General features: G+C 38.9%; 1 protein-coding gene across 2 annotated transcripts in view; it reads left to right on the top strand.

The window, feature by feature from the left end:
* Positions 1-24643, top strand: part of PREP (prolyl endopeptidase) — a 132883-nt gene that overhangs the window by 26688 nt on the left and 81552 nt on the right. For both annotated transcript variants that reach the window (XM_008007468.3, XM_008007469.3), the window contains 4 exons: positions 431-561; positions 3086-3295; positions 7569-7690; positions 23241-23346. In XM_008007468.3, the coding sequence (XP_008005659.1) occupies positions 431-561; positions 3086-3295; positions 7569-7690; positions 23241-23346 (569 nt within the window). The remainder of the gene's footprint in view (positions 1-430; positions 562-3085; positions 3296-7568; positions 7691-23240; positions 23347-24643) is intronic.

Raw genomic sequence — 24643 nt, 5'->3', positions numbered from 1 at the left:
TGCAGTCTTGCCCTTTACAGAGAAAGTGTGCTGACCTTCCACCATAGCAGCCTCGCTAAGGAAAAGAACCAGAATTTGATTTTAGAAAAGTCTGCTTTCTTCTTCATTTAAAAGAAAAAGTTACTGCTTTATTTGAATATCAGTTTTTATTTTAACACACAAAATGGTGTTTATTTGTCTCTACTTAGCTAATGTGCAGAATTACAGTATTTGATTTGATTTGAATATGGAAAGCAGTTCCGTTAACAAGCTCTAGGTGGAGAGAAATGATGGGCCCTTTCACCTATGTCCCCACGTCCCTGTGACGGCCAGGTTACAGTTGTACCTTTGTAGGGTTTTGGTTTTGTTTTGGTTTTTGCTTGTGCGTGTTTGGTTTTACTCCACAAATAGAAGACTCCACAGCTAAATAAAGACCATCTCTGTTCCCCAGGTATTTTTATTTTTACAATACAGGTTTGCAGAACCAGCGAGTATTATACGTACAGGATTCCTTAGAGGGTGACGCCAGAGTGTTCCTGGACCCCAACATACTGTCTGATGATGGCACAGTGGCACTCCGAGGTAAGTGCTATACACAGAGGCCCGTGGAACATCCAAGACCCTCACTTGGAGCTCTGAAGTTAGTGCAGTTGCTTCACCTCTGAAATACCAGGCAGGGTGTGGACCATATTGTAGAACAGATGCACATACAATATCAGGAAAGCTCATTTTTGCACAGTATATTTAGAACACATGAATAGTCACATTCCTCTTTTCCACTCTGATGGCATGAAGCAGAACTGGAGAATAATTCACACTGGACCCAAATTAGCTTCTAAGGCTTCTGGAATCTTCAAGTATCATCATAATTTCCTATAACATCCCTGAGACATACCTGTGATTAGAAAAAAATAAGTCATCTTTCATAAGAAATTTAAGCTGTACAAGGAATGCTCCAACTATGAATATTAAACAGGAAAGAATGTTTATCAGATCAATTTCCCTCTTGGGAAGGAAGCGTCAGAGTTTTAAAAATCTAGTTAATTGTCAGCATGTCAGAATTACAAGTAAAAACACACAAATCTTGTAGAAATTGGACAGCTGGGTGTCCTGTTCCCTGAAGATGCAGGTTTGAAGACTAAGTTTGTCCACAGTTGCTGTACATCTCCTGCTTAACTCTGCCCCTAAGGTAACCTCCTCCACAGGCCACAGAGAAGATTATCCCAGGTTTGTGCAGTAAGCAGAGTTCTGGAGTAAGGAACTAAGTTATTCTCCAGTTCTGTGTTTTAATAATTGTAAACTCTACAATGATAGTGTCCTAGATGATGTTAGCTCAGCCTTTCCCCTGCAGTATCTTCTGGTTTTGTAGGAAAAAACTATATGATTAGTTATGGCCCTCTAGAATTGAGAAATTGAGACATTGAAGTCCTCTGTAATCAATAAGATGGGAGTTACAGAGCCCCGTTCCATCAGACCTGTGCAAAGACCCTTTTATATGAACACTTCTAACCATGATCCAGTCATTCAGTGGTCCACCCTCCCCTCCTTCTGAATAGGCTGTGTATATAAACAATGATCCTTTATCAAACCAATATTGAAAATAAGACGTCAGCCAGCTCAGATTCTTCCATGAATCTGACCGTGTAGTTTTCAGTGAATTTAATACACAGATTCTGTTGAAGTAACATATCCCATATAGGAATTCATTTAGTTTCCACAAGGATCTATCTTGCAACCCATCCAGAGGGACAGGGTCTTAACTCCCACCCCAATAATGCATTCTTCCAGTGACTTCTTTATGGAATGTTTGCCATGGACAAAGCCTTGATGGGTGAGGAGATAAATTAGGCATGAGACCTGCCTCAAACAGTCATTGAGTTTTCTAAGAGCGGTATTATAGGGAAGTTATCACAAAAGGAGTAAACATTCAGATTCTTTTTATAGTATATGATTTTTAAACATACATTTCAAATCAAAATGTTTAATTTCAATTTTTCTGATAATTTTCTGATATATATATATACACACGCACATATACAATTCAAACACTCCAGTGCTAGGTAGAATAAAAGGTGATTGTGTTTCTTCTTCCTGTCACTTTCTAGACTCTTTTCTGCATTTACATACGTATGAGCCTAGATACTTTATAGGACTTACAATGGTTAATGAGTAGGTTCTGCAAAATTTTAAACTAATTCCTCATTAATTAAAATTCCATGTAAAAGAATAGGAAACTTCTAATAATAGTTGAGCTTCTTAAAATTTTCAGTCCCAAATAACATTTAGCAAACAGCCTAGGAGGAAATCTCTGGTGTCAGAGTCTTCAATAGGAGGTGTTGTATCAAATGCTTTACATACTTCATAATTGAAACAGCTAATATGAAACACAAGTATTTGCCAGGAAACATTCCATAGTGATTAGAACATTCCACCAGGGCCCTAAAGGATTGTACATGATATGACAGTGTATAGACATGTTGCTTTTCCTTTCACAATTTCTTGTGGAATGTGCACGCTGGGCACCTTCACTGCAAACCCTCAGGCTTTATTTACCTGGGCCTGTGATGGTCAGACAGTGTGGACATTAATCCTTGTGCACAGGTAATGCTCCGAAAATGAGGCTGTAACAAGGGATTTTAGATTGGAATCAATCCCCCAAATTACCTAATGGCTCCAATTTAGTTCTATTATATGGTATGTGTCATAATTCAGTCATTACTCTAAAAGCAGTTTCCTTTTTCTCCTTATTCCCTTTAGAGTATAAATAAAATATGACAGAAGTCTCAGATGAGCTCTGCTTTTAACTGAACTGCCTATTGCATTATAAAAATTTCAAAATGAAAGCATTTTAGTAGGCATATAATCTGATATTTCATTTTATAGACAAATTAAGACCTGGAGAGGTTAGGAAGCTTGTCTAAGGTTATAAGGGTAATTCTTGTAAAACTTGGGCTGAGCCCCAGGATTCCTCACTACCAGATTCCTATCCCTTTTGTTGCCACATTCTACCTCCGTGTTACGGAAGAGAGCTTTGTCAGATGGCATAGAGGGCAGTGGAGTTGTGTTCCTGCCGTTGTCATTGGATGATTTCTCCTGTGTCCCATAGGTTACGCGTTCAGCGAAGATGGTGAATATTTTGCCTATGGTCTGAGTGCCAGTGGCTCAGACTGGGTGACGATCAAGTTCATGAAAGTTGATGGTGCCAAAGAGCTTCCAGATGTGCTTGAAAGAGTCAAGTTCAGCTGTATGGCCTGGACCCATGATGGGAAGGGAATGTTCTACAATTCATACCCCCAACAGGATGGAAAAAGTGATGGTGAGCGAAGATTTCAGATGAAGCACATTTTTCACAAAATGAAGTGTGACTTCAAGTGACTGAAAACAGATGCTAAACCCTACATAGAGGCTGTGTGGTCCAGAACCATGTTTCCTCAAAGGGTGTTGTATCAGTTGCCTTTGCTGTGTAATAGACCACACCAAAATGTAGTGGCTTAGAATATTTTTGCTATGAGCCTGTGGGTTGGTCAGGTAGTTCTTCTGGGCTTGGCTGAGTTCTAACATGTATCTGTGGTCAGCTGCAGGTCAGTTGGTTCATCTTGGCTTGGCTCTTTTACATATCTGGGGCCTCAGCTGGGATGACTAGCAGACTAGCCTGGGCTTGCTCACGTGGCACCTCAGTAGAATTACAAGATGGGGAGCTGAATGACATAGCCTTCTTAATGCCTAGGCTTGCTCCTGGCATGTCACCTTTGCTGCATTCTGTTGGCTAAAGCAAGCCAGAGGGCCATCAACTTTTCAATGGTGGAGAAATAGATACAGGGAACTGTGGAAAATTGGGATCATTATTACAATCAATCAGTCCCTTATAGATGTGTTATATCTCCTAAGGAGATTATGGAGAAGATGAATTTTTAAACCGAACCAAACTATTTGATGATGTTGAGTGATTATAAAATTTTACTACTGTAGTAATCGCATATTCTTCTCTGATCAGAAGTTATTGGTCACCTGTTGGTTGGCATTTATCTTCATGCTTTTCTCCTTGTTACTTCCTGGACACACCTTTATTGTTCTCCTCTTTAATTGCACAAAGATCCTGTTGTGTTCAAAGATCCTCCTTCTTTGTTCCTTCACTTCTAATTTTCCCAGACAGGAAGGGCTGTGTACCTTGTAGCTTACTGGTACAATGTGTCATTTTCTTCCTTTTGCTACCCCGCATTTCAATGTGGTATGTAGCATTTTCTTGTTATGTTAGTTGGTCTTTACAGGTGAGTTTTACAATCCCTGTGTTAGAGATTAGGAGCTTGGGCGCAAAGGCTCAGTAATTTTCTTGAGGGCTGGGGTCTGGCAAGAAGCACAGCTACTCCAGTGCTTTCTGCTGTACATGTTGTCCCCTTATCATGACTTGCTGTATCTTTGTCATCTTTAAATATCCTTGCTTTCTTTTCTGTTTTTTTCCCCCGCAGTTGAATTGGGAATAAGGCTGTAGTGCTTTTCATCTGTTGGCTATGTTTAGCTTTTTCTGCTTTTTGATTAGGCTACATCAAGACCTTTTTTATAAATTCACCAACGAATTACAAGAGGAGCTAAAAGTAGGCTTTTTATTCAAAGATGTTGGCTAAAGAAAGACATCTGTGCTCTGGAAACGAAATTAGCTGCCTGTGTTAAGAGTGCCCCAGAGTTAGAGAATGTTAGTTATTTCCATGTTCTGGGAGACAAAAAAGTATAACTGGCCAATTCATGTTAGAGAACGTTACTACGTTAACTTGTAAAAACCAAAAGTCATTATTTACCGTCAGCTTTCAGTGGCACAAAATAATAATAATTAGTAATTGTGATAGATAAAAGAAAGCCAACATCTTCTTCCAGCTATAATTTTGCTTCCCTCTTGTTAGGATCTCAGTAGCCTCTTAGACTGTGATGGGACCCTTAGAAATGAAGCTAAGCAATTCCTACCATGTGCTTCTTACCAGTATCCCTGAAAGCTCAATGACAATTGCTTTAGTGCCATAAAGCTTGTTTTACATTATGGTATTATCTTACCTTTTTCCCTCCCTTGCCCTGAAAGCTTGGTACATCATCATCATCATGAAAAAAAGAAGTTCAGCCTCAAAGAAGTCTCCAAAATCAGCAAATATGAGTTAGTTACTTTTAGTTCGATATTCAACTGATACCTAACCTTTTTTTTTTTTTTTTTTTGAGATGGGGTCTTGCTCTGTTACCCAGGCTGGAGTGCAGTGGCGTGATCTCAGCTCACTGCAACCTCTACCTCCCAGGTTCAAGCGATTCTCCTGCCTCAGCCTCCCGAGTAACTGGGACTAGTTAAGTGCCACGCCTAGCTAATTTTTTTTTGTATTTTTGGTAGAGACGGGGTTTCGCCATACTAGCCACGTTGGTCTTGAACTTCTGACCTTGTGATCCTCCGGCGTTGGCCTCCCAAAGTGCTGGGATTACAGGCGTGAGCCACCATGCCTGGCCGATACTTAACTTTTTAAAAAGTAAAGTTTAGTTTTGAGAACAGTTTTAAAAGCAAAATTGAGAAGAAAATACAGAGACTTCTCATGTACCTCCTGCCTCCACATATTCATAACCTCTCTTATTGTGAACATCCCCCACTGGAGTCGTACATTTATGTTTCATTGGCAAATCTACATTAACACATCATTATCACCCAAGTTCATAGTTTACTTTAGGGTTTGATTTTGGTGTTGTACATTTTGTAGGTTTGAACAAATGTATAGCGACATGTATCCAGTGTTGTAGTATCATACAGAGTAGTTTCACTTGTCCTAAAAATCCTTTGTGTTCCAACGATTCATTCGTTTCTCTCCCCAATCTTTGGCAGTCACTGATCTTTTTACTGTCTTTATAGTTTTGTCTTTTCCAGAACATGCTGTAGTTGGAATTAGACAGTGTGTAGCCTTTTCAGAAAGGCTTTTTTCACTTACTAATAATACATTTAGGTTCCCTACATGCCTTTTCACGGCTTGATGGCTCCTTTCTTTTTAGTGTTGAATAATCATTGTTTGAATGTGCCACAGTGTGTCCATTCACCTACAGAAAGAATGCTCAGTTGCTTCCAAGTTTTGGCACTTATGAATAAAACTTCTATAAAAAATCTGTATGCAAGTCTTTGTTTGGACACAAGTTTTCACCTCCTTTGGTAAAGGAGCATGATTGTGGGATCATGTTGTTAAGAGTCCTCCAAAACTCTTTCAGAGTGGCTAGACCATTTTACATTCCTGCCAGCAATGAATGAGAGTTCCTCTTGTTCCACACCCTGGACAGCGTTTGGTGCTACTGGGGTTCTGAATTCTGGTCATTCTTACAGGTGTGTAGTTAAATCTGAGTTTCTTTTCTTTTTTTTTTTTTTTTTTTTTTGAGATGGAGTCTCGCTCTGTCACCCAGGCTGGAGTGCAGTGGTGTGATCTTGGCTCATAGCAACCTCTGTCTTCTGGGTTCAAGCAATTCTCCTATCTCAGTCTCCCAAATAGCTGGGACTACAGGTGCATGCCACCACACCTGGCTAATTTTTGTATTTTTAGTAGAGATGGGATTTCACCATGTTGGTCAGGCTGGTCTCGAACTCCTGACCTCAGGTGATCCACCTGCCTTGGCCTCCCAAAGTGCTGAGGTTACAAGTGTGAGCCATCACGCCTGGCCATATCTGATTGTTTTAATTTGCATTTCCCTAATGATATATAATGTGGAGCATCTTTCCATATGATTATTTGCCGTCTGTGTATCTTTGGTCAGATGTTTGTCAAGGTCTTTGGCCTAGTTTTTAATCGGATTTTTGTTTTCTTATTGCTGAGTTCTTTGTAATATTTAGGAATTTTGTAGTTTTATGTTTTACATTCAGGTCTGTGATCCATTTTGAGTTAATTTCTGTGAAGGGTGTAAGATCTTGTCTGGATTCATATTTTTGCCTGTGGATGTCTGGTTGTCCCAGCACCGTTTTTTAAAAAAGCTACTGGGCTCTCTCTTCTGTTCCATTGATCTATTTGTCTGTTGTTTTGCTAATACCATGTTATCTTCATCACTGTAGCTTTATAATAAATCTTGAAGTTAGGTGCCAGTCCTCCAACTTTGTTCTCCTTCTGTATTGTGTTGGCTAGTCAGTATATTTTGCCTTTGCATATAAACTTTAGAATCAGTTTGTCAATCCACAAAATATGTTTCTGGGATTTTGGGATTTCATTAAATCCATAGACAAAAATGGGAAGAACTGATACCTTGACAATATTGAGTCTTCCTAGCCATGGAGCATGGATTAGCTCTTCATTTATTTAGTTCTTCTACTTCTTTCATCAGAATTTTGCAGTTTTCTTAGATAGATCTTACACATATTTTGTTAGATTTATACCTAAATATTTCGTTTTTGGAGGTGCTAATGTATTGTTTTTAACTTCAAAATCTACTTGTTCATTGCTGGTATATAGGAAAGTAATTGATTTCTGTATGTTAACCTTGCATCCTGCAGCCAGCTACTTAACTTTTTAAGTGTTTCTAGCATTCTGCAATATGAGTGGAATTGATTTTCTTAAAATTACCAAGTGCACTTCAACGTACATTTTTAACTCCTTCAGGCACAGAGACATCCACCAATCTCCACCAAAAGCTCTACTACCATGTCTTGGGAACCGATCAGTCAGAAGATATTTTGTGTGCTGAGTTTCCTGATGAACCTAAATGGATGGGTGGAGCTGAGGTATTGTACAGCTGTGAAATTTTACCCTCAAAGACTGTGTTTCGTGGATGTGTGTATAAATATTCTTATTATGTGGTGACTTTTATGGATGGTAGAAGTCCCATGAGTGAATATTCTTTTGTTAAAAATATTGGTATTCAGATTGACTCTTCATAATGGAGGTGATAAACCTTTTAACTGCAATCTCAACCTATGACTCTTAATATTAAAAGTAATACTTTGAGGGTAAAAAAGTAATTTTACTTATAGTAAAAACTATAAAAGTACCTAGTAAGGTAAAACATGAACCTTTCAAAACTCAGAATCCTGTTTCTCAGAGGTGAGTGTAGTAGCCTTCCACACATTTTCTTTGTACATACAAGTGAGAATATGGGGAAAAGAGAATGTGTGTGTCCTTCCCTGTTTTACACAGCTGTGCTCTTTTCATGCATATTGGTCACTTGTTTTTACATTAAAATAAGTATCTTTTAGACATTTTCTCATCAATATTCATGTATTTCTTGGGGTCTTGACAGGAACCAACCTCTTGAAGTGTGATAGGTTTTTAAGTTACTGGTCTAGAATTTAGTCTGTATTTTGAGAATCAGGTGTGAAGAAACTTAGAGGTACTTGGAGTAAAATTTTGACTCTGGTTAGTTCATTCCTGTGTGCTAAGAAATATTTCTTGTTAGAGAAGCATTCTGAATGTTTTAATATGGGTGGCATGTATTCCATTTTTAGTGGGAATGAGGAATGTACTACAAACTTTTTAGCTCATCGAGACGCCTCTTCTATTGAAAAACAGTTAGCAGTTTGTTAGGAAAGGCACATTTTCAATTTTAACTTCTGTTCCTAGGTCTACTTCGTTGGGGGACAAAACAGGAATCTATGGTATATTATTCCATGGGAATTGATCTTCTGTATTCCAAATTGTCCTTTTATTTATTTGGATTTTCTAGACCAGGGGTCAATAAAAAACTGCCACTGGGTTGGATCTGGCCTGCTGCCTGTTTTTGTAAATGGAGTTTTTTTGCAGCACAACCACACCCATTTTTACCTGCTTTCAAATTATAACTGCAGAGTTGAGTGATTGCCACAGAAGTCCGTATGGCTCACAGAGCTGAAAATATGGACTGTCTAGACCTTTATAGAAAAAGTTTGCCAGATTTTAGTAGAACGTGTTAAAAATAAATTTGTAGAACATTTTGTTACCTTAAAATGTGTCTGTTTTTTATGCCTTTTCTTTCCCATCTAACTTCCCACTCTACCAGCCTTTCTTGTGCATTTACTATTGTCTTTTTTCTCACATATTTGTTTTTAATGGCTTTTCTGAGATCTATTTGGAGATTGTTTCTGCTAAGTTTTCTATCTACTACATCTCCTCATACATAGGGCTTCTGCGTACCATAGATATAAAATAATATACATTTTTTACCTTCATTGGAGTGAAATACAATTAAGATAAATATGCTACCAAAATATTAGGTGATGTGTAATCTCATAAAATTGACCATTGTAACCATTTTTAAGTGTATAACTTACAAGTTGTACTTAAGTGAAGTGTACTTTAAGTGAACTTACAAGTTCAGTGGCATTAAGTTCATTGACATTGTTGTACAACTGTTGTCATCGATCCTCAGAACTTTCTCATCTTGCAAAACGGAAACTCCACCTTGTGAACAATAACTCTCCGTTTACCCCACCCCTCTCCACCCACCACTGCCATCACCTGGCAGCCACCATTCTACTTTCTGACCCTTTGTATTTGACTGCTCTGGGTACCTCATATACATGTCATCTTACAGTATTTGTCTTTTTGTGACTGGCTTACTTCATTTAGTGTAACATCTTCAAGCTTCAACCATCTTGTAGCGTGTGTTAGTTTCCTTCCTTTTTAACGCTGAACAATATTCCAATGTATGTGTGTACACCGTTTGTTTATCCATTCATCCTTGGGCTCTAGGGTTGCTTTCCACAGTATTGTTATGAGTCATGCTGCTGTGAGCAGCTAGTGTTTACAAATAGAGTGGAAATAGATCACATGCATTAAACATATGTATAGTCACTTCTGCTAGCTAGGCAAATAAAAGCAAATTTAAATAGGTTAGATGATTCTTCTACCATTCTTTCAATAGATGTACACTCTGCGTAACTCATCTGATATAATCTTTACTACAGTTTGAGAAGGAAGGAATACATAAAGAAAATAAAATACCTACTAGGGTAATTATCTTGCAAGTCCATTCTGGAACTGCCTGCTGGGTCTGTTAGGGCCACAGCCTGTATCTTCTTAACCACTATGTACACTGTTTCCCTGATCAAGAGGAAAGGGCACACAAAAATTGAGTAATAACTGTATTTATTTTTATTTTTATTTTTATTTTTTTTTGAGATGGAGTCTTGCTCTGTCACCCAGGCTAGAGTGCGGTGGCTCAATCTCAGCTCACTCCAACCTCCGCCTCCCGGGTTCAAGCAATTTTCCTGCCTCACCCTCGCGAGTAGCTGGGATTACACAGGCGTGGACCACCACGCCAGGATAATGTTTGTATTTTTAGTGGAGACAGGGTTTCACCATGTTGGCCAGGCTGGTCTCAAACTCCTGATTTCAGGTGATCCGCCGGCCTCAGCCTCCCAGAGTCCTAGATTATAGGCGTGAGCCACCATGCCCAGCCTAAGAGTAATGACTTTAAAGAATAGCAATAAATAAAGGGATGCATCTCTACTTTACAGAAGTAATAAATGAAGTTGTTAAAAAAAAAAAAAAAAAAAAAAAAAGCTAAAGGAACAATATAAAGTGAGTCCTTTATATTTGATCTTTATTGGACCAGGGCCCTATTTAGTGAATTATGTAGAGGAAGTCTGTAAGAAAGCTTAGTGGGCTCTGTAAACAAAAAGTGGGCGTAGACTTCCCTCAAGCAGTGTTCCAGAACTTGGGTGGTCTTGTTGTGACTGGTGTCATCCCACCAGTTACCAAGGCTGGTCAGGCAGGTCTGGCTGGCTAGGTGAGTGCTGCTTCCTTCCTCCTTTCCCAACCCAGCTGTGTGTGATCTCCTTCTGAGCGAAAGGACCATCTGGCTACATGGAGTAGTACTCTTGTCACTTAAACATGAACTCTAGAGTTCTGCTGGTGTGACACCTCAGAAGCCTCAGGTCCAACCTGAATTGATGGTCCAGTTCCAGGTCTTCACTCAGAAAAATCTAGATCATGAAAAAAATCTTGAGGTGGAAATTTCTTATGTCCTTCAAGAAGTGTGATAAAGCCAGGGGAGTCCAAGAAGCAGGTGTACTGTAGAACTAGCTGGACCAGAAGCACCCATGACTGGTGGACACATTAGCACTCAGGCTATTCACTGGAAATGAAGCAGTTTCTTAACAGCCTTTATTTAGTGATTTGCATCTTAAAGAAAAGCAATAACCGGAATCTCACTCTGTCCCCCAGGCCGGAGTGCAGTGGCGTGATTTCGGCTCACTGTAACCTCTGCTTCCCAAGTTCAAGCAATTCTCTCTCCTCGGCCTCCCGAGTAGCTGGGATTATAGGCTCGCGCCACCATTCCTGGCTAAGTTTTGTATTTTTAGTAGAGACAGGATTTTACCATGTTGGCCAGGGTGGTCTCAAACTCCTGACCTCAAGTAATCCGCCCATCTTGGTCTCCCAAAGTGCTGGAATTACAGGCATGAGCCACCGTGCTCAGCTGTAGTCCTCTTTATAATCATGTACCAAAGGCATGTGCTGCAATTGTTGCTTTTATAAAGTACTTGCTTTTAGTACAGTCATAGAACCTAGTATTTAGATAATGCATTTTACAGTGTCTGTGATGAGAGAGCCAGTGTTAGAGTGAGAGGAGTGTACTGGAACAGAAATTTTTATTCTAGTTCTGTCTGTGGCCTTGGGCAAATTAATCTGTTCAAGGTCATTTCCTTTGTTTCCTCCAGGGCTTTTTCAGCTCTGAAACTGGACAGAGGATTTATCACAGCATCTCTTAGCCTCCTGGGAGAGAACTTAGCTGCTGGGTGTGAGAGAAGCAGGACACAGGGCAGGATGCAGGCTTTGTGGGTGTGGGTGGAGGAACCCTGTGGGCAGAGACTGGATGTGCTTATGGACGTGTGCGGATTTCTCTGGCTTGCTGCCGTCCACCTCCCCTTCGACTGCCGCAGTCCAAGTTCACTGAGAACTTCTCTTTATATCCTAGATGCTATCTCCTCGTGACTCATCTTCCTTCTTCACAGATACCTCCTCTGCCTTCCTGCATGGACAGGTCTGTCTTGCCTTGATCAGGCAGATGTCAGGAAGTTCCAATCAGGAAGCAGCTTTAGTTTCCCCACTGTTGCCCTCCGTCACGCTGTGACAGCGTGACTTCCCGGGATGACTGCCTTCAACCCGGCAGAACTTGCTTTCTGGACACTTATGGGTATTGGACCTGCTATTAAAAGTTCATTGCAATCCAAAACAAAATATTGCTCTCTCCAATTTACATACTTTTACCCTCTACCCAGCTCAAGTTTGCCAAGCCCCTCTCCTTGCATATTCATCCTGTTAGTTTTCCCAGTAGCCATGCAGGGAGGAGGAGTAAGACAAGAGAAATGGGAGTTTTGCTTATTGGGAATTGTTTGTTGGTCATTGTTTGTCGGCCTCTCTTGGCTGCTTGCAGTGTGTCCAGATTCCAGCTCTCCTTATGCCATCCTTTTTTAGAGAGAGCCCCTCGATTTTAGGAACCTCTGTACTTTGCTGTTCCCTGATGTGGGTTATAAACTCTCTGGCTGCCCTTTTGCACCACCTGCCTGCCCCCAAAGCTTTTGATCCTAGAAGCATTCCCTCAAGATTCAGACTTCTCTGCCTTTCCTTCCTCCACCCTTTTTCATCAGGGACCTTTCAAGATGACTCGAGGCCAGCTGTCTTCCTAGTAGCTTCCTGGGTACCTCTTGCTCCAGGGGAAGGCATATCCCTGGGTTACTCTGTCCTGGAAGTACAAGCTCTGTTCACTGCCCTCCTCACTTACAGCCAAGGACCTCGGGAAGCCTCCTACATTCAGTCCCTCCTGCACATGTCCAAAATGCTGGGCTCAGGAACAAGAGCTCCCTTGTGCCCCTGGGGTGTAACATGAAACAGCTGGCATTGGGCTTTGATGGACAGAGATGCCAGTTATTTAATATAGACTGTGAGGCTTTACTTGAAGGACAGTTTCATGGCAGTGTATAAATTGTCAGGTTCTGTTGGAAAAAAAAAAACCCACAAAGCTCTGTTTTAAAGTGAATTGTTAGCATTTGGGGAGAAAAAAATCCTAAAGAAATCAAACATTTTATGGCAGTGTTCCCAGCAGAGGGTGCTCTAGAATGAAGATTGTGAAAATGCATCATCCCTTTAGAAAGGATTAAGGAGAAAATGCCCAGCTTCTTTGTGATTATCTCGCTAAATCCTGTATTGAGAACCTAATTCTGTTATACCTAATTCTTGAAAAGTTTTTTTTTTCCAAAAGTAATCCTGAATCTTAATATCTGTCACATATCTCCATAAGCCATTTTTATATGTTCACCTGTGATCCCTAGTAATTAAAACATATATATTACACATATATTAACATATAAAATGTGTTGCCTGATGCTTGACTTATAGTAGGTATGCAGTGAATGTTAATTTCCTTACTCTTGCTACATCCGCTGCGGAAGTTCATGCACGTGAAGATCAGCAGGGTCTCACCTTCCAGAACAGTCATAGAAAAGTCCACTGGTGTTCCTGATGGGGGATCTCGGCCTCCTCTGCCCGTTGCTGGTTGGCTGTTTTTGACTTGGACCAGTAACTGCTCAGCAGCCCTCCTCCCAGTTGGCACAGTGCATATTTATTCCCCAAGTACTTAGCGCTTGCCTTGTGTCCACCACTGCTTCCTTTCCTTAGCACTGCCTTACGTGATAATATTCACCGTGCTGATTAGCACACAGGAAAATCTCAGCAGCATGGTTGAGAAGGCAGAAAAGTCAGAAAGCCAAGCTAGAGACCTGGATGTGAGTAAAGCAAGAAGGCTGTGCTGCTCTTTATACATAAAACAATCCTGCAGGAGAGCGTCATTTTTAGTAGACATGTTGGATTTGTTGATAAGTCACTTTTCTTACAGAACACTTGTTTTGCTCAGCAAGGGAGAAAATAAGACAAACCGTAGATACTTTTTTTTTGCGAGATGGAGTCTCACTTTGTTGCCCAGGCTGGAGTGCAGTGTTGTGATCTTGGCACCCTGCAACCTCCACCACCCGGGTTCAAGCGATTCTCGTGCCTCAGCCTCCCGAGTAGTTGGGATTACAGGCATGCGCCACCATGCATTTTTTTTTAAAAAAAGCTAATTTTTGTATTTTTAGTAGAGACGGGGTTTCACCATGTAGGCCAGACTGGTCTTGAACTCCTCACCTCAAATGATTCGCCCGTCTCGGCCTCCCAAAGTGCTAGGATTATAGGCGTGAGCCACCACACCTGACCCAAACAGTAGATTGTTGAATAACCAAATCTATCAACCAAACAACTTAGAAACAGTAGTGCCTATATCATGTCAAAATATCATTATTTATTTTGTATGTGTTTTGTTTTCTTAGAATTTTCTGTTTTATCTGTTTCTGGCGTACCAAGCAACACATCATATAGTATTTAGATTGATTTCTTTTTGTCTTCTATTGTTGTAGAACCACACTGTACTGGGAAAACTGGGTAAATTTGTTTGTTAAAATTATTAATGCATACTCACCTGTGCTTATGCCTCCCCTGTATGTCTGTTACTGGCATTGCCTATTATTTTTATTACAAATCCATAAATGAGTTTCATATATGAAAAGTCATCATTGTAGGTGGTTAGTTTTAAAAGTTTTCCTAAGTGTTAGAAAAATAATATTAAAGGGATGTTGCTATGATTCACAACTACTGTGAAAGGAATTCAAAAGATTTATATAAAATAAATTTGATAAAGTCTCCTGCTCTGAGAATAGCATGATTAACTCTCAAAGCTATTAAGATCCATTTTCACTCCTTTTGTTCATTTCCAGGACAATTTCAAGTGTCACTGCTTTTTAGAATCCTTTTTTTACATGCAACTAATTCTTTTATTATGACATATAAAAGAAAATACCTTCCTCAGTTTGAAAGTGCATGTAGATTCAAATAATGGAAAAACTTTCTTCGCCTTTTCTTTGTTAGGTTCTAAGAGAAAAAAATTAAATATACTAAAGAAATTTCATGGCCATGAAAATTTCCTTATTAATACAACACCACACAACTGGAGTGTAGTTGCTCTAGCATAAAATGACTTGAGTTTTTCTTTGAAAATATGTTTGATGTAAGTCCACATATTCTCTCTATATATAAATATTAGGTTTTGTGTTCTGTTGTTTTTAAGGACAAATTACTTCATACATAGTTAAATTGTTGGGAGTTTAAAACATGAACTGCTTTTCTGTTAATTGTCTCAATATGAAGAAAGGCTTGTTTATTTTGGTCATTTGGAAAGCTCAGGTATTCTTTGCATTGTATAGTGTTGAGACTGAAAATAGCCAGATTCATTTTAATATTCATAACAGAGGTTTATTGTTTAAAATATATACCCATTTTCCAGAGAAACTGCCATATTGAGATATTAGTATCTATTTCATACTTATCCTGAAGACTTATAGATATATGGTGTGTACATATGTATATATATGTACATGTGTGTGCAAAGCCTTCAGATGACCCAATGGTAGAGCCGATGACCTTGTGAAATGGAATAGCTTGATCAAGACTCTGGTCTGAGTGAATCACATCACACCTAGGTAAGGCATTAACTGAAGACATTTTGTAAAAACATTTATTTGGGACTAGATTCCCTTAAAAATACTCTGGTCGCTACTTATCCTTCTAAATTCTGTGACTTTTGTAGGAGTTATTTTCCTGAATATGCTAAGTTGTCCAAATTATGTGTTTATCAGACAAGTACATGTGAACCTAATGGAGTAAAGTATAAAATACATACTCTAACAATTTGAACTATGTCTAGTGAGAGTTTTCTTTGACTTCCTTGGTGTAGCCTAGTACCACAGTATACACAAGTAGAATTGTTAATGAATTAATGTCTTCTTTAATGAAACTATAAAATACAATACCCCCATACTTTATGTCCTACCTTTTGATAAATGTAAATTAGTATGATAGCTGTTATTGGGTTCCCTCTTCAAAAGTAGAAGCCAAAACTTACAGTTTTCCTCAGGCTAGCATAAAATATGCCAGGGTAAGAAACCACCAAGATGAAAGGGGAACACTTCTTTCCCCATTCTTCTGACCTTCCTGCCGAGAAATTTCACTGAATCTTGGTTTCTCAATGACTAGACATGAGAGAGGTTGGGAGTTCACAGATTAACTGACTCACAGCACTAAGCCACATTCTTAAGTGTGTACTTATTCAGCTGTAAAGTTGAGATCTCGGTTCTCCATCTGTTGACTCTTGTTCTGTTTCTAGTTGATTCAGACTTCAGTCAGGGAGAACTGAACTGTTTGTTGAGCCTGGCAAGGACACTGAGTGGAAGAAGAGTAGCTGTGGGCTGTGTTGTACACACTGCATATTTACAGGATATTAGCGATGCCTTACATGTTGTCACAGATCAGCTTCCCTGGGAAGCAGACTCTGAGATAGAAATTTGTGTGCGGGAAGTTTGCTGGGAGAGCTTTCAAAATCTCTGCCTGTGTGACGAACGAAGGCAGCAGAGGGAGGACTTGAACTGTGATGCAATCATCACAGAGGAGTCAGGCAATCCTGCAGGAACCCTCAAGCTAGGTGAGCCCTTCAGCATTGTCCTAACAGGAGGGAGAGGGGTCCAGGCCTTTATAAACCTACATTAACCAGTTGTCATATGTGGATGAACCCAAAAGAATGTATGATCTTGGAAGAGGTGCATCTTCAACTTGAGGATGAGGCCTGGAGAGATTCTCATCTGAGAGCTGTCTACTCCCAACACCCATCAGCTGGGAAATGAGGGCTTCAGCCCTAGAGGGCAGCCCAGCACAGCACCCACTACACATGCTGATGTCTGTCAGTGAGATACACACTTGAGAACGAATGTATGTACTTGAGTATATGTTAGACATAGCTCTCTGCACCAGATAACATAAACCAGGGTAGCCTTTGAATTTTAAGCATGGACAATTTCAAGAAACTAGGGGAATTCTACTTCTTTAATAATCGCTTAGGGGTCATCACTTCCCCAAAGCCTTTTCAGAATTCATTTTTTCCGTCCAGCTCACCACCCTGTAGATGCCCCTCTCACCCATTCCCATCATACATTGTACTTCTTGCTATTAATGTTCTACAACATGGCTCTTTCTGTGTGTGTCTGTATCCTTCAGTGTATCTGTCTCTCCCACCTAAGCATGAGTTCTTGAAGGTTCTGGCCTATTGATCTGTGTGTGCCTGAGCCTGGTTCAGCAGCCAGCACTTGGTAGACCCTTGATAAATGGTGGTGGAATACACACCCCAGCTGTGGCTGCCCTGAATAGTGAACTGCAGTGGTTAATGGCACGTGTTAAATTGTGTCTTTGGTATGGAAGATGAGAAGTTGGCTGGGGATGGGAAGTTGACCGAGATTTTCCTATTAAGATCTGCCACTTCTGGTGATAGTAGCTGTGTCCAACCTCATCCACCCTGGGCACAGGAATACACTTTTATGAAAAGGCTTTTGCCCTTGAGGCTGTGGTAGTTGACTCTTTTGGAGAACTGGGCTGGACCACCCAGAAGATCCATTTTACAATGACGAGTGGCATATCCAAGTACCCTTAACCAAAGCAAGCTGAGTGACTTTCCCCTTTCATTGAGGACCTTGATTCTACTCTGGTGGAAAGAGAAGTTAAATTTGAGGAAACTTTGCCAAGAAAGAGTAGCCAAGGCAAGGGGGAAGAGTGAATTAATTACTCCCTGAAGTCTGGAGATGAGTGCTCCTCCCACCTTCAGGAGACATGCCTTTCTGCCAGCCACCAGAGAAGGAGCGTGGGGTTGTGGCTTTTGGCTTTGTTTTTTTTATAACCTCCCAGGTTTCTGTCTGCTTATGGAAAATGAAAGGTGTAGTACCAGTGAATGACCAAATGTTATTTAGCCTGTCTGTAGAATACCATGCTCTCTCTACATCTAGATTTTTTCCTCTTTCCAAATACATTTATCAATGCAAATGTTAGTACTTTCTTCTCTTTTAACATTTTCTAATTATGTTGAACCAGTACTCTAAATATAATTCAACAGATGACTTTGCAGAAGTAGACTGTCAAAGTAACCTACATATTAAAAATTGACTAATAAAAATGGTAAAGAGTTTTAGCCTTGAGGTTTATTGTTATTGTTAGGAATGCAAGTAATAAATTTAATATCGTTAATGTAAATGTTTCATTTATAGTAATTCTTTTAATTTTGTTTTTGCTAATGTTTTATTTACATAAATGGTAGATTTTTATGAAGGTAAGTCATTTTTACTTAAGGAAAATTTGCTTAAAATAATATAGATTTAAAATAGAAGGAAGCCATGAAAGCACAAATTTAGGAATTTGTAAATTTAGGAATTATTTCATAATTGGTCAGGCTAATATTATTACAGTTTTTGCAAAAGAAAAAATCAGTGTTTGCAAATCAGATTAATTGCTTCTGGAGAGCACAATTATTCTAGCTGGGGTATCATATCGCTTAACGAAAAAAAAAGAAAACCAGTATTGTTGAACCAGAATTCAAACTGTTCCATGAAGGCCTGATGGGCTCTTGGCTTGCCTTCTTTTCTACTTTTCTTATTTTAAATCTGGCTTTTAGGAAAATAACTTTATTCTGTTGATAGTCACATGCCCTCCACATCAACAGGATTTATGTCTTCCCCTCCCAATGATTTCCAAAATTCATCTTTTAAATTGCCTTGAAATAATCTGAGTGTGGTGCTGTCATTAAGTGTGTGTTGTTTAAATTTAAGTGGAAGAAGGTATATTTTTAGTCTGTACATTTTGGGGCAACAGTGACTTACAAATGATTTTGAGGCTTGAGACTTTGAGCATTTGAAAATTCAACGTTGTTTTCAGTTTAGCAAATTTTAGTGGCTGTGGAACAACTCCAGATTGTGATGAAGAGAATTATAATGAAGAGGACTGACTTAATTGGCATTATAACAGCAATGTACCTTGGGACTTCCTGCTTTAGATTAAGTATAAACTGCTACAGCTATTTAGCACAGCCAGAAATGCTGAGAAAAACTCATTAGATGTGCTTGAGACAGCTGTCATTGAAGGTTTGGTATGGTTCTTGCAGTGAATTTTACTGCTCTATCTTTCTGATGACTGGAGCACTACAACTGAATTGGCCATCATTTATGATTGATGTAAAGTGACTTTAAACACTATGCTGTAGTCTGTCTTTATTTAAAGGACAAGAGAACAAAAGTTTGAAGTAGTATTAATGATGCTACTTTCAATTATATTAATAAGATTGTAATTGTGAAGTTGTGGATAATCTTAATATAGGATGGTTTAAAAATAAGGTGGAACCAAAATTCTGAACAGTTAGCCACGTATATTAAAAGCTTAAGGATAATAGAATGTGTAATTCCCAAATCAAAGAAGGAAAAATATAATACAAAGAGGAAAGACACTGGGGAAAGCAAGATAAATAAAAGGTTCAAAATTTAAAATGTGGAAGCCAGTACCTCAGCAATAAAAATTAATGGATATGGAATACAGATTTTTAGATTGGATTTTAAAGACTAGTTGTGTCCAAGTTGTATTCATTTGCAAGAGACTTGTTTAAGACATCATGATAGATTTTTGCTTCTGGACATGATGGTATAACTGGTACTGGACTAGTCCTCTTGCTGTACACAGCTAGGAAACTATGCAAAATAGACAAAGCAACTGTTTTCAGATATTGATCAATAGGGCGCCCCAGACTGATCCAGGAAAGAGGTAAGTCCTACAGTTGCCCTGGCTTTCTGCCTGGAGGTACTTTTTGGCCTCTGGCACAAGGAGGAGAAGCTCAGAATATTGTCGTTTCACTGAGCTAAGGATCCAAAGATTGGAAATCAGAGAGACTGAATACACTGGAATTTGCAGGGCAGAGTAACAAAAGGAGGAAACTGCCCCCTAAGAGTTTCAGATATCTGCCTTGGAATCCCCTCATGTTTTTGGCTGTTAAGCAGCGTGTACGCTGACTGACTAAGACTTTATGATTCAAGCTAAGAACTACTAGGGGGCTGTAAGCTGACAACTCCCAAAGGTTTAAAACAGCTGGGAGACGTTCACATTCTGACAAGTCAGAGGGGAAAGACTTTGTGAACACCCAGGGTATTCAATTAGACCTCAGAGAGGCCATGCCTTAGCAGTAGGGCTGTATACCTTACCCAACAAACCTTTGAAAACAAGTCTAGAATGGATCAAGCTGATCTGGCAACAAATTAACTGTCACAAAATGTTTTACAGACAGACCAGAAAATAAATCCAGACAACATTCAAAAGTCCAGAATCCAGTTAAAAAATAAATAAAGTTATTAAAGAAGAAGCAAAAAAAAAATGTGACTTATAGCCAAGAGAAAAAACAGTCAATAGAAACAGATCCAGAAATAACAGAGTAGAATTAACATATAAGGACTTATAAAAAGCTATCATAAAAAAATACTTTTTAGAAATCTTTACTAAGTGTTACTATAATGAACAAAGAAATAGAAAATATAAAAATGAACCACATACTCTTCTAGAAATAAAAAATGAAACTCTGAAATGAAAAAGTATCTGTTTTATAGCAGTTTAGATGCTATAAAAGAAAATGCAAAAGTTGAAGACAGGACAATCGAAACTAAACCACAAAGAGAAACTAAAACAAAAATGAACACAGTTTCATTGACCTGTGGAATACTACCAAGTTATGTAACAGTATATATTTGAAGTTCTAGAATAGGGGTGAGGAGACAAAAAATATATACATGAGGAACAAATGGCCAAAAATGTTACAAATTTGATAAAATACAGAAATCCACAGATTCAAGAAGCTCAATTAATCTCAAGCAGGTTACTACATCAAAGCCCATTACAGAATAATCAATATTCAGAAAGCCAAAGATAACAAAATACTAAAAGCAGCCAGAGGAGAAAACACACATTACGTATAGGGAAAGAAAGATAAGAAATGACACCGACTTTCCAATGGAAACAGTGCAAGTCAGAAAACAGTGGAAAGATGCCTTCTTAATGGGGTTTACCTTGATTGCCATATTTAAAACTATAGCCTCGGCTGGGCGCAGTGGCTCACGCCTATAATCCTAGCACTTTGGGAGGCCAAGGTGGGTGGATCACCTGAGGTCAGAAGTTCAAGACCAGACTGACCAACTTGGTGAAACTCCACCTCTACTAAAACTACAAAAATTAGCTGGGCGTAGTGGTGGTTGTCTGTAATCCCAGCTACTCAGGAGGCTGAGGCAGGAGAATTGCTGGAACCCAGGAGGCAGAGATTGCAGGTTGGAGTACCGTTGCACTCCAGCCTGGGCAACGAGGGTGAAACTCCGTCACAAAAAAAAAAAACTACAACCTGCCCACCATATCCTGTCTCCCTTACTGAGACCTGTTCATGTTTTCATGGCATTTATCATAATATACTACATAATTCTGTATTTATGTGTTCCTCTCTCTTAATAGATGTAACTTTTTTTTTCCTGATTTGTTTATTGATGTATCTTTAACACCTAGAAAAATGTCTTGCACAAAATAGCTGCTTAGCAAATGTTTATTGAAGGAGCAAATGAAAGAATAAGAGCTATTAGGGTTTACCAGAGAAAAAGAGCTAACAGGATGTGTGTGTATGTATATATATACACATAGAGAGGATTTGTTTAAGGAATTGGCTCATGTGATTGTGGAGTCTTGGCAAGTCCTAACCCTGCAGGGTAAGCCCACAGACTGGAGACTCAAGGAAGAGTTACAGTTGAGTCCAAAGGCTGTTGGCTGGCTGAATCCCTCCTGTTCAGTGGAGGTCAGTATTCTGTCAAGGCCATGAACTGATTGGATGAGTCCCACCCACATTATGGAGGGTGATCTGCTTTACTCTAAATCTGCTCACTTAAATGTAATCTTATCTTTAAAAAAAAAAAAAAAAACAAAAAAAAACAAAAAAACTTCACAGAAACATCTAAACTAAGATCCAAATATCTGGGCACTATGGCCTAGCCAGGTTGACATATAAAATTAACTCTTATAATAAGGATATGGAAAAACAGGAACTCTCATACAGTACTGCTAAGTAAGAGTGTAAGTTGGTACCACCACTTTGGAGAATAATTTGGCAACATCTCATAAAGTTGAATATGTGCATGTCCTACCACTGAGCAATTTTACTTCTAGTTATATATACTGGGAAGCATTTTAGGTCACAAATATGGTCCAGAAATTTTCTAAACAATTATTTGTAATAGTAAGAAAACAAATAATATAGATGTTTATGGATAGGATGATGGATCAACTAATGGTGGTATATTTCTAGATTGTAATACTGTACAGCAGTTAAAATGAATGAACTAGATTTGCACATACCAACATGGACTAATGATAAAATTTACATTGAATGAAAAAAATTAGTTGCAAACGAATATGTGTAGTTTGATACCACATATCAATTTTGTCAACTCAAAACAATAATATATTGTTTGTATTAGATTATTGGGATTCTTTTTGCTGTTTATACTAACAAGGAAAGTCTCTGAGCATAGGCCTTTCATTTCTGAGATCTTGTGGTAGAAGGGACTAAAAATATGCATAAGCAGTTATTCAGTAGAAACTTGTCAGTGTGACCAGTGTGGACCATAGTGAATTTCTTGCATCTATACCCATTTTGCTAATTCTTTTCTTTTCTTTTCTTTTTTTTTTTTTTTTTGAGATGGAGTGTCACTCTGTCACCCAGGCTGGAGTGCAGTGGCGCTGTGTCAGCTCACTGCAAACTCTGTCTCCTGGGTTCAAACAATTCTTCTGCCTCAGTCTCCCAAGTAGCTGGGGTTACAGGCACCCACCACCACACGTGGCTAATTTTTATATTTTTAGTAGAGACAGGGTTTCACCACGTTGGCCAGGCTGATCTTGAACTCCTGACCTCAGGTGATCCACCCCCACTCGGCCTCCCAAAGTGCTGGGATTACAGGCGTGAACCACCGCATCTGGCCCCATTTTGCTAATTCTTACTGAGAACAACGAACTTTAAATTATGCAACCCATGAGAAAACTTTAAAGTCAAGGATATTATATTCAAAATGATGGATTTTACATATTTTCAGTTTAAAGAATAGACTAGAAATTAAAATAAAAATTACATTGAAGTTACGACTTTCAGTTACCTCTGCTGGTATTTTCAACTAAAATAATTCACTGTGTTTTGTTAAACTATGATTATGGGTGAAATAAGATAAAATTGATGTTCATTTTTTTATTCAGATAACTTATCAGATCATGAGTTTGGGGCAGAGACACTGCCTTTGGAAATTAACCTTAACTTTTTAACTTAATATTCAATAATGTTCTCACACAAATATATTCTAATTAGCCCCCTGCACTATTTTTTTTTTTCTTTTTTAGTTATCTGATGATGGCCGCTATGTCTTGTTATCAATAAGGGAGGGATGTGATCCAGTAAACCGACTGTGGTACTGTGACCTACAGCAGGAATCCAATGGCATCACTGGTGAGTTATTTTATCAGACACAGATAATTATTCCCAGAAACTTCATTTAAAAAGTATTATTTTGGTCTATTAATTGATTTCCCAAGACCTTCCACTCTACCACATCTTCTCCGTTCATCTGATTTTTTTTCTTTTAGTACTATTCCCTAAAATGAGGGAAAATGGAATGAAACTGTTGGCTTTAGCATTTTCTCTGTAGATTGAGATTAGCTGTACTTTCTGCACATAGTGTGAAAATATCCCGTGAGTATTGCACATGAAGAGCGTGAAGGAGAAGCTGACCCTTTTGGTCTATAACTATTTAGATTTAATGGTGCAGCCGGGCATAGTGGCATCATACTTGCAATCCTAGGGACTCAAGAGGCTGAGGCAGGAAGTCAGCTTGGGGCCAGGAGTTGGAGACCAGCGTGGGCAACATAGCCAGACCCTCTCTTTAAAATAAAAAAGGCATAATGTTGCAAACTGTCACAGGCAAGGGTTATTACACCAATGGGAATTGGCTAGATTAACATAGTCAGTAGAGTGGCTCTCAGTACTTAGGAAAAGAACAGCCTGTGTTTGCTTGCCAAAGCCTTACATATCATGATAAGCATAGAACCAGCCAGTTACAGATTCTGGAGATGGCTCATTTTAAATGTTGTTCTCTTCCATCATCTCTATCATACCAGCACTATCATCAAGCACAAAAACTTTTCAGCTGCACAATTTACTATGCTGAAAATTCCCAGATCCAGAAATCCTGTCAGACGTACTGGCATCCCGATAAGGACAGACGCTAAGCTAATTACATTATCTTCTAGTTAATGTAAAATAAATAATATTTTAGAGAGGGTTGACCTAGATTTTCAAAATACTAAGTACATTTCTGTAATACTGTATTTACCTCATTATTAGTTTCTAATCTGTGTTACATTGTGATACGAAAATATTTGTTTGATTTAGCATTGCATCATTTTTAAACTTCTCTGAGCAAGATCTGCATTCTAATGTTAGATACTACAGAGCACCATTCACACATATAGCAGGGTAAAGTCAGCAACTTTTTTCCTAGAGTTAAATATATATCCGTTTAATAAAACTGAGTATTTTTTTCTATTAAGAAAAAGAGATACTTCCATCTTGGTGTCAAGAAGTCAGCCTGGGCCACACCAGTGTTTGCATTCTCTGTCAGGCCAAACCACCATCCAGGAATTGTTCGCTTGAGTTGCAAGCACAGGTCTTCATAGAACTGAGCAAACCTTTTAAGATTGAGCCTGAACGAATGAGCGACATGAGACATTATGGTGCTGTTATCCTG

This window comes from Chlorocebus sabaeus, chromosome 13, assembly GCF_047675955.1.
Source record: "Chlorocebus sabaeus isolate Y175 chromosome 13, mChlSab1.0.hap1, whole genome shotgun sequence".
Lineage (NCBI taxonomy): Eukaryota > Metazoa > Chordata > Mammalia > Primates > Cercopithecidae > Chlorocebus > Chlorocebus sabaeus.
Note: the sequence above shows the minus strand (reverse complement) of the source record. Positions and strands in the feature narration are given on the sequence as shown.